The 11,496-nt window shown below is 41.8% G+C and overlaps 1 protein-coding gene across 4 annotated transcripts in view; it reads right to left on the reverse strand.

Moving 5' to 3' along the window:
* Positions 1–7,299, reverse strand: part of robo3 (roundabout, axon guidance receptor, homolog 3 (Drosophila)) — an 80,917-nt gene extending 73,618 nt beyond the window's left edge. For all 4 annotated transcript variants that reach the window (XM_041051924.1, XM_041051923.1, XM_041051922.1 and 1 more), the window contains exon 1: positions 6,707–7,299. In XM_041051924.1, coding sequence (XP_040907858.1) covers positions 6,707–6,770 — 64 coding nt within the window. In that variant the 5' untranslated portion in view covers positions 6,771–7,299. The remainder of the gene's footprint in view (positions 1–6,706) is intronic.
* Between the last annotated feature and the right edge of the window lie 4,197 nt (positions 7,300–11,496).

Consider the following 11,496-nt stretch of genomic DNA (forward strand, 5'->3'; position numbering starts at 1 on the left):
TGAGTTCCAGTAAAAAGCATCGATTTTTTTTTTTCCACCGACTCCACCAAAGGGGGGATTTGGATAGGCTTTGAAAGAACCAGAGAGCATCAACTCTATGTGGCGACGAGACTCACTCTTCATTCGATTTTGCTGCAAGTGTTCCATGTGATGAGAGCGAGAAGAGACAAGAAGAAATAGAGGAGAAATTACTGGAGGGAGAGAAGTAGGAGTCGATCTTGGCTGTGACGATGCTAGAGCTAAGAGAGAAAATTCAAGAAAAACAAAAGGGAAAACCATTTCATCCCAAAAAAAAAGAAGGCTGCATGTTAAATGGCAGGATTATTTCTTATCAGTAATCATCAGTCCATTAGGGCTCACCAGTGAAGGCACAGCACTGTGTTTGCTCTCCCACTCATGTCAGGGGAGGAAGCCCTCAAAGGGGCTCCAGGACGGGCACACCACCACCGGTCGTGGGTGGCCTCACACAGCTGTGGGGGAAATGCCATTGGTTTTCCCGTCGCCACAGCAGCATATTTCAAGATTAGCTCCTATTAGATCTGTGTCCGCTTACACACACACACACACACATACACACGCTGACAGCTATCTGCTCCTGTCTGTCTGACCACGTAGATCACACATGTCACTCTGAGGGAGGAAGCAGCCGAGACAGGGGCGCCCTGAACTCCTGATTCCATAACTGAAAAGCAAAGGTTGGGGGGGGGGGGGGGTCTGGGTGCTTGCACCATGAAAGTGAGTCTGATTTGAAGTTTTAACTCATTTTCCATTCAAATATTCTACATGAGGAGACCTATAATTTGGGTTTTAGGGATCAACAGTGGATGACGATGGGGATTCCTGAGATACACTGAAATATTCAGCTTCCTGACACATGGCTCAGTCCTTCTCCTTCTGCTGAAGCATCCAGCACAGTGTTGTTGTACTAAATATAAAGTTTCACTACTCACTTTTCATGCTGATACACTGCTGGCGATGTAAGAAGACTGGATTATGACACCATAATATGCATGAGCTCTAATTCTATATGAAACGCTCAGAAAGTGTAACCGTAGCAGTGAGTGTGATAACATCACCATGACAGGCAAAAGTAGATAAATGCATCATTACATAATGCTGAGGAGGTTTAAAGGAACACTGATTCTGCCGTATACTTAAGACACGAGGTGGAGAAACTAATGCAAACGATGCATTCAAATCCAGCTGCTCTTGATTTAATGAACACTAATGATTTCTGCTGAGAGTTGTACCCACAAGTTGAGGAGGCGCTCTGATCTGCCTCGTCACCCGAGCCACATTTCTTAAATAATCATCTCCCTTTAGAACATCGAGCTGCTACATTCAACTAACGGCCACAGAGACACTCTAACTGCCTCCTATGCCCAAGTCACTTTTTGTGTATCAACACTCCCATCACAAAATAACAGGTACCCGGCGACTGTCACTTTTCAGAAAGAGCTGTCCCTGTCAGTTCTAAAGCCAGCCATTAAATCATTGACAGAGGCTGTCAAATCCCACCGCTGCAGCATCACCTTGATACACCGGTGATGAAAACGATCCATTATCAGCCGGCTCTTTCTCACGCAGAGCTTTCAAGTGCCAGTCTCTCACAAATATATACAACCCACAGACAAAATAATGGCAAGTGAGCTCTCCTTTTGACTCTGCGGCACCGTTTTGGTTGTGCTTCAAACTTCACTCCAGAAAAGTCCATAAAAAACTGGGTAAACATGAAGGTTTGACTCGAGTGTCTCACCCGGTGAAAGCTGATGGAAACCATATGCTCGTGTTAGGCGGGTGCTCAGACGTGGAGGAGACAAAAGGATGGCATGTCGGGGTTGGGTAAAAACAACGCAAAAACAATAACAAGAGACTAGATGGCTGTAATAAAAGAGAAACAGCAGATAACACATCGGTCCTACCGTACCTGCACAAGCTGTGCAACCTATTTCTAATGTTTCAGAAGAGTGTAATGACATAGATTGTGTTTATACTGTACAACAGCACCTGTGTGGAAACCCATCTGGTTAAACATCTGGGGCTTAAAGGACTTTTACTCTTTAATGACTGTGATGAATCATGGACTTTTGCAAACCTCTGCTGACGTAGTTTAGCCAGAAACATTTTAGCTGTTAAGATTTCTAAAGCTTTAAATTAGCTGAATGAAATCACAGACGCAACAGTGTAAATGGTCTGTAAAGGTCTGCTGCTCTCGTTTGATAATATCTACATCATGACACACGCAGTGAATTACACAACATCTCTCGCTTTTGCACACATTACCATGCACAAAATGCCTCTTTGAAGGATGTGTCCCATTTTTGCGGGCAGAGACGATGCAGGGCAGGAAGACGCCTCACTGGGGATGAAGCTGGCAGATTTCTACAGTCACTGTTTGATGGGCTCGTTTGGAAAAAAGCACGGGAATTTATAAATTCGCTTTTTTTTTTGGGTTCCAATTACTTTTAATCCTTCCCTAATGAGAGCTCAGAAAATTTCTCCACTTGGAGATAAAAAAAAACATTTAACACAAGACCACAGCTATACCACCTGGGCTGGCCCACTTAGTAACTGTATTATCTCAAACTGTATTATGCAGCACAAAAACAGGCTCCACAGGGGAACGCTGCCCTGTGCTCTGTTGACTGAGTATGACTGGGATTTCATTATAGTCAGAGGGCAGCGGCCTGTGGTTCACCTCACTCCACGTCTATTTCAGTATTATGGCCAGCAATGGAGAGGTCAGCCCGGCTAAAACCCACTGGAACTAATGTTGGGGGCCATCCATCTGTCTACAGTCTGAGTCTGGGGAGCTCAGGCTGTATTGTGTTGGGCCCCTCAGGCGGTCGCACTTGAGACCTTTAAAGAGAGGGGATGGCTGACTTGTCCTGTCAGCACCCGCTGCTAAGTAGAGATCCTGCTCAGTTCAGTCCCTTTTCCTTGATGCCCGATGCAGAGGTCTCTGGTGCCCCATGGTGTGTTTATTTTGGCCCTCAGTGGCAGGAATGTGCAGGGATATTATGCATTACCATTAAGAGGAAGTGCAACCCTTGGTTTGCTGATGGAGCTGTACACTGGGGGAAAACACTTGGAAAGGAAAAAAGACGGATAATATTTTTTGTTTGTTTGTTTTTCCAATACTACACTCAAATACACAAATAACCTGTTAACGCATTGTGAGGTGTCCTCAAACTTTCGTGTAACGAATATTTCGGACTGTGAAAATCATGGGGATACATAATGATGTCTGTTCAGTGACAAGCATACAGAATTTCAATTCAGCTCTCATATTTTTTCAATAACTTATTTCCAAATTTAGCAGACCAGCAGTTGCGTGGGGGGGGCAAAGAAAAAAAAGCCGGAAATAGGCAACTAAGCTTCAAACGGCAGCTTCAGCTCGTGATTAACGCTGCTGATTCTGTGATGACAGGAAGAGGATGTTTAGATCTTTGCCCTGCCTTTTCAGTGTTAGTTTTCAATCAGTGTGAATTAGGATTTGCTCGTCTCAGAATGATTTTCAGGAGATATAGCTCATTTCCATGTATCATACCAAAGCTTGTGGAGCTATTGACAGTCTAATTGATCTGTAAAGAACAGATGGGCAGGGAGGTGGGGGAGGAAGAAGGTACACACAGTGTGTGAGCGTGTTTGTTCTCAAAAATGACTACAAAGCTTTCTCCTGTCTCCCTTTTCCTTCTGCAGAGAAAAGAAGCCATGTTGTCAACAAGCCAATAGCAAAAAAAAAAAAAAAAACCCACTAAGCTACTATATGTTGCCTTGTTATGAGTCATCCACAGCCATACTGTCACAAGTCAGTCACATCAACAGTGTGGTAATGACTACGACTGAGATCAATTACAAACTAGATTAACCCTTTACAGTGTGGACAATTAGTTTGAGTCACAGGCTTCCAACTGAGGACCTGAGCAGTCAGATTAACTGTGCTATAAATATACAATCAAACAAACAGGATATGTATCTTGGATACAAAAACACAAGCCAAATTAAAAAGACGGCTCCTCACGTGAGGATTTCTACACAGAAAGAATCTTTGGGTTTGGGACACTGGACGATATCACCTTCAGCTCCGCAGAATTACAGAAAGGATCTTCTGCTTCTTTGTGTCATTTTATAGACAAAACGATTCATCGGTTAATTAAAGAAAGTAACAGACATGTTAATCTTAAATGAAAATAATCAGGAGTCGCTGCCCTGTTTAAAGAAATGCTGCTTCATTGTATTTGGATGAAGTCCAGTGTATTTGTTTGTTGTTTTTTTTTTTTTTGGTTCTTCAGGTGAGATGGGCTGGGCTGTGAAATGACCCTTTAACTAGCTGATACTTAGTTTTTAGGGTTAAAAAGTCTGACGTTCGTATCTCACGTTTAAAGAGACTATACATTTACTGGAACATCTCAGATTCAATCCCAGCACCAGCTATAACTCCTGTCAAACTGTCCTTGACCGATCCATTAAAGCCCTCCCAGCCTCCTCCACTGGAAGTCACTGCAGATGACAGCGTGTCTGAAATGCCTCATGTGAAAATACACAACCAGTGACCAAAGGAATGACAATGAACAATGACGCGTCTTAATCTTGCTATTTCAGCCACATTACCCTCCACCACCACCACACCCCTCCCCCCTCCCCTGAAGGAAATGGAGTTGTATGCTAACACTGTAATTACAGTGTGGGTATCCAGCTTTGGCACGGGCTATTTGATCTGGTTACTGGTCTGTTTGGGGACATGAGACAACAAAGCTGCTTTCAAAGTCCTTCCACTCACTTTAATAAAGAGCATGGCAAACACATGGCCCGTCGACGCTCGTTGGAGAGAGCTGCCGGAGACCGCTGTGTTGACTGACGGCGACAGAGATGACTGACAATAACGGGGCAGATTCCAGTGTCACCTTACTGACCAAACAGTCTAAAGACCAGGACTCTGAAACACGACTCTGGCTCCATATGAAGGGGCCCTTCAGATGTGAAAGGGAAAAGAGGGATTGGCAGCCAGGATGATTCTTCAGTTCACCTTATCACGTAAAACTTATTTTACCATATGTATTTCCATGCTTGTACTGATCTAAAGCTTTTCCTCACCCTCTAATCTCCCTTTTAAAAGTGTCTGTGCATAAGTGTCAGAATGTGACACTTACATGTATTTAAATGTAAATTTCAACTAATAAAAAAAAAAAGTCTCAGGGCTAAAAACAGTACAGGCTTTTTGTTAAGCGTCACTGTGTGTTTTGCTAAAATAAAAATAAGTAGCTTTAATCCAGCCTGTGTAGTCCCAGAGGAGCATCTGGAGTCACTGAAGGCACACTTTCACAGGGGCTGAGTTCATCTGCTTTGGGTTCATAGCCATTGTTTACAGCCTTGTAAAAAAAAAAAAAAAACAAAAAAAAAAAAGGAGCCTCAGCAGTAGGGCCGGGCCCAAAGACACCACGCTGTCGCAAACTATAACATCCCACTTGCGTTGAAAAAAATTGCCTTTGTACATCATAGTTGGGGGTGTTTCTGTGTAGAACACAAAGACATAGGTGTGTTGACACACAGCCTGTAGCCTACTGGTAGCAATTTGCCAGTTATACATCTGTGATTGATGGAAGATCTGTGGATCCAGCATCCATTCTCATCTAAGCAGGTTTTCATCATCCCAGACCTGACTCAGTATACAAGAGACAGAGTCATGCTGGTGGATGATGTGCCTGTAATGTTGGCTTTTCCTCCCCACAGTCTGTAAGAGGAACTAAAATTAAAGACACTGTTTGCAATTATTTGAGTATAGAGTCATTAAAAAGCAGTTAAACAACAGAGGCCGATTTGCTGCGTCGGGTGTGTGTATCTGGGGATTTAGTGGAGGCTAAACCCAAGGAAACTAAGCTTTGTGCTACAGAATAAATCTTTATCCACCATCACTGCTAAATATTCTCAGTTTGCTCAGTGCAGCTATGGAACCTCAACTCCACACAATACATCACAAGAATGTGATCAGATGGGAATGGAAGAGCAGTTAAACATTTAAAATGAGGCATCTGGTGAAGGCCTCCATCCAAACACAATACAGTCAGAAGGAATCATACATTTTTTAGCTTTGTTGTCCACAGAGGGGGAATCAGACTCCCAGCCCTGCCACCCTCACTTACAGTGCACTGCATCAGTGGATGGAAACTGAGGAGATCATGCTGTTTCCGTTTCACAATTGTATTGTGCCGAGGATATGTCTTCACATAATGGGCCTAATAATAGAGATAAACGAGCAGGCTAGAATCACAGCAAAGTCAGATTTCTGCGGGGAGCAGATGCTGGTGTGAATCCACAGTCCCTTGGGCCAGACCCACAGTAAAGCTGCATATGGGCTACTCTGATGTCTGCTGGTTTAAGTGGCCTTTTTAAATGACATCATCCGGGAGGATTATTTACTTATGCACAAACACTGGCATTAATGCAAGAATTCCTAAATTTGTTCCATCATCCATCAAGTTTCCACTAAATTATATAAGGAAATGATGACATGAAATATTCACTTCTGTGAGAAACACTGGCAGTAAAATTAATTTCTTATTACTTTTTTTTTTTTCATTGGAACCCCTTTAAGAGCCCTGGGGAGTCTGTGAGACCTAGTTTGGGAGCCACGGGTAAGAAGCATATAGGCTCCATCTGTGCAAACATAACCAAAACAAGCAGCCGCATGCCAATTTAAACTTACCATATGCCAAACTTCTGAGTGCAAATAAAACCAGGAGGACAACCAGAGCCGGGCGGTACTCCATTATACTCTGAGATGTTTCATGGGTAGATAACGTCGCTCAGTGTTGAGAAAAATCGCAGTTAGTGAGACAAGCTGTCCAGCAGCAGCTCAGTAATGTTACCCCACCAAAATCCTTTCCAGTCTATGGGATGAAATCTCCACAGACAGCATCAAACTCCACAGGCAGCATCTCAGCCGCTGATTCAACAATTCAAATTAGAAAGTTCAAACATCCCACACAGTAACTTTTTTTTTTTTCTCCGAGCTCCACAAGTCCGCGTCTAAATCCCGAGGAGAGTCCGTGAGAAGCAAAGCCGCGGGTGATGAATGGAGCGTCGGCTGTGAGTGGCAGGCAGCGCCCGGTCAAGTCTGTCCCGTTCCCCTCCCGTTTTCACATGGATATCACAGAGGAGAAATGTTCATTACAGCCTCACCCGAGAGCGAATTAGGATAAAAGTGGGTGAAGTCATGGCGCTGAGAGGAAAACTCCACTTTGTTAAACACAGAGCCTCATTTCTGCTTCTTGTGGCCACTGTCTCTGCTCCTCTCCTCTGCTCCGCTACTACGAATGAATTACTACAGCCTCATCACAAAACAACACGGTCCCGGAGCCAAAACACGCCGAGGTAAACGCTGCCACAGTAGCACCAAGCACTTCCGGTCCTCGTTTCAAAATAAAAGTATTGTTTGTGAATGAATTTGTATCAAAGTAAGAGGGGAGATGAATAAAAATACACGTGTCATTTCCCACACAGCCACTATCACAGCTCAGTGTTTATTCATTTCCATAAGTCCACGACAGGTAAGTTCAACATCAGTAGCTCAGCATGGAGCCCAAAGCTCAGACCACTTTGATGTGTTAAAAGTGATTATTGTTAATATAAGTGAAAATATCATCTTTCCTGGGTTTTATATCCCACCTTTCAAATTCCTCATAGGCCCAGATGATATTTTGTAAATGATGTTTCTTATACATTTAAAGACATTGACATGTCACTTCAAATCCAGTGTATCAACCATTAAAATGGTTACTTATTGGAGTTTTATATTGTAGGGTATTTTTATTGGACTAATCCCACTTTGCCTTATTTTGTAGTGCTACATTCACTGCTCAGATTTTGCTGTATAAACTGTGACTAACGTTGTAGCCTGCTGTCATTGTATCCTATATTGAAGGCACACTCACCAAGCCTCCGGTTTGGTCAGGGGTAATTCTGTCAGACTTCACCATCCCAGAGCCACTTTCTTAAAGGGCCAGTGCAGTCAAAATTGCACGTGATGTGGGAGCCACTAAAGGACTTTATTACTGAAAACTGGTCAAGCATTAAACATGATCCTGGACTTTACAGAGCCGTAAAAAAGTAAGAACATCTGGTATTCTTGAATGTGAATATTAATATTTTCACACTTTCACAACATTACATATCATCCTATTATACAGCTAAGCAAGGTTTCTGGCAAATGTGAGTGGTATTTGAAGGCATCCAAGACCTTTTTAATTCTACTGATTCTACTCAGATTAAATCCATTTAGAAATAACCTTTTTTCATTGAAGTCACTCTATTCGATGTGGAGCAAATGTCAACATGTATCTCAAAGCTGTTATCTAACCACAGAGGCATGAATTATGTTGGCAGTAGTATGAATCCAAATGCAAATTTGTCTTACATGTGAAAGACCTTTGATCGTGCCAACTGTGGTGCTATGTATACAAATCAGGCAATGGAAATGACTCAGGCACTGAGAGATACAAACAAACCCCACACACCACTGCAAAATGTCACTATTTATCTGAGCACAGGCTTTGCCTGCACTTGATGGAAAGCGAAAAGCAATATTACATGTGCCAGGAGATATGGCAAACTGCAGCCAATAAGACTTGACATACCGAGAGCCACGTTTCTGCAATGAAGCAATAAGGAATGATTGGGTAGAGTGCTGTTGAGCTGAATAAATATTAGGGGTCAGACAGACCTAGTAAACACACAGCTCTTGACATTTACAGAAATGCATTGGATGGTGGTAAGCACCAAGCAATCATGCATCATCACTGTTGTCAGTATAGGATGAAAAAGAAATAATTCCACACCACTGAAGTCAGAGCCTGCTGTGGAGGGCTGCGGATAAATTCTCTCTTTTTTGGGTTGACAAGAGCACTGAGAACCAAGCAGCGCTTAAACACCCCTGATATTTCTTTCATGTTTTATGCATGTACATGTTTAATTTAATTGCAGAAACTGATTAATTGAGCATCGCTCTGTGATTGAATAAAACATGATGAGGCCCTCCACTAAATGCATTTCCGTTCGTCTGTGACTGATGCTGCTACTTTGGTGCCTTCGTCAAACATTTGGCGTAGCTGTCAGTGGAATCAAGCACTCCATGAATTTAGACTAATTATCCACATTAGGTACTGAATTACAGCCACAGCCCGTGTGTGGTTTGCTGCTGTGCAGCACACTTGCAGCTGAGCCATAGATCATAGACTCATGCCCTCTCCACACACAAAGGCTTGGTTTTATGAGGGGGGGTATTTTTAATTCATTTGAATGTTCTCTAAAGGCCTTCAGAGTCAGCTTTTGGGAAATGCCAGCATTAAAACATTTTCTGGCAGCGCTATGAAAAGACAACCTCTATGATCTATCGAGTCTAATTAATCGGAAAGGTTTGGGTGGTCAGTGAGTTTCTTTAGCTCAGGGCTCATCTTTTATACATTTCAAGTAAAATGCTGGAATTTACAAACAATAAATCCATCTTGTTTTTTCTCTATCAGAGAAGTCAGAAGATGTTTTTTTTGCAGAAACAAGAAAGAACACGAGTATTTGAAAGCTTTGTCAGCTCATAAACCCACTGAATGCTTTAACAATGCATCCTCTTAACACTGTAATGAAATGAGCAAAGATCAGGATGTGTGTGTATCGTCTTTTCCAGCAAAAACTTGTGTTCTTTGTGTAATGCGCTGTGAAACTGGGTTTCAGTTCATAAATAAATTAATGGCTTTAAGTGAATTGCAACTATGACGTATGCCTGACCTCTGAATTGTTTTTTTCTTTTGGCTGAGGCTGTGCTGTCACCACAAGCAATTTCATTATTCCGCGCTGTTTAGAGTTGATTAAATGCTTTCATAAAGAGAAAGAGCAATATCAAGTGTCCACTTTTAAGTCAGAAATCAAACTTCAATTGCTAAGGAGACCAAATGAGCAGCTCCGAATGCCATTTGGACTCATTACACACATCTCACTTTGCATGTCAGCTCCAAAAGAATTAAAAAGCTGAGTGATTGCAAGTGTTATTAATTTAAGATGATCCAGTCCTCAGCTTGTATAGCTGCATTTATACACAATTTCTTGTTTGCCACTTGTCCTATGCTCCTCATGCAGAAGCCAAACTATGACTGCACATCATTTTATGGAAAATGAAAGTCTAGGACTGATCACCATAAAGGATATCCTTGAATGTTCTTTCAATACGTGAAGTTCTTGCAACAGCCTCTGGTAGCTCTGAAAAAAATATTAATTCTTATGAAGATGTATTTCAGTTTGCCAAATCCTTTTGCTTCTGGCAGCATGCATAGGTCACTCCTGTAGCTCTCTGATCCAGGAACTGTCAAACAGTTTCCAATCCAGTTGTACCCATGGAAAAGACTCACCTCTTTACCTCTAAAGGATGGAATAATATCTGACCTTGGAGGTATTCATCCAAAAAAAAAAACATAGTTCAGTTGTTCATACTTTGTTTTTCTGTGGGTTTAAAAAAGCTTTACTGTGGTGTATAGATGATTAGAGGAGCAGCTTTTCTCTTCCAAAGGACAAGCACTGACCGTTCAGCACAAGCACAAAAGGCTCCATTTATTGCTGTTAGATGTTTTGAACACATTTTTAGCAACAAATTTTATATTGCTGCTGTGCTCCAAGGTAATGCCACTGTATTTTGTAGATGTCATTTGTGTAACCCTAGGCATGCAAACGTTCCACTCTTGAATATTAGAAAGTAGCGATGAATTGGAAAAAAAAATCTACAATATTTTCTTAATAGAATTCTCTAAAATCAGCAATGTTGTGTTCAGCAAATGAAAGGGCATAGTGCTAAAACCCTACACATAAATCAGCAAAGAACCCACATTTGTAAATTCATGGTGTATGGATAGCTACATGGTCCAAACCCCACTATAAAATAGATCTAAAAAAAACAAAAAACAAAAAAAAACAAAGACTGTCTTGTTCACAGGAAGAAGTTTCCTTTGTAATTACTACACAAAATCATATAGTGTTCTGCCCATAAAGAAATAGCCAACATCCTTTACCAGAAACACTTCCTTCCTGGCTATAAATCACCATTATTCACAGTGAAAACATGCATCAACAGTGATGGAGCCCTGATATTGTTGGGAGTACTCAAGAGGTAATTTTGCATGCTTACAATTAGAGCTGATAAAGTTGGTTTCGCAGACATGTGTGCCCACAGCTGTTGATGTCAAAGATAAGCTTTCTGTGAATGCATTTGTAAAGTGGAAAACAATAATATGCACTCAGAATATTGCTTTTTTAGTCACACCAGTCTTGAGCTCTGCTTTACACCTCAAACACTGCCTGCTGAGCAGCCAATGTTCATCTTTAAAGAACCTTTACAGTTCCCCGCATGACTGACCGTGATGGAACGTTTATTATGTGGCTATAGCCACTACAACACTGTTGGTCAAAGCTTGAAACAAAAAATAACAGTGCATTAAGATAGCATCAACAGCATAC

This window comes from Toxotes jaculatrix, chromosome 12 (genome assembly GCF_017976425.1).
Source record: "Toxotes jaculatrix isolate fToxJac2 chromosome 12, fToxJac2.pri, whole genome shotgun sequence".
Classification (NCBI taxonomy): domain Eukaryota; kingdom Metazoa; phylum Chordata; class Actinopteri; family Toxotidae; genus Toxotes; species Toxotes jaculatrix.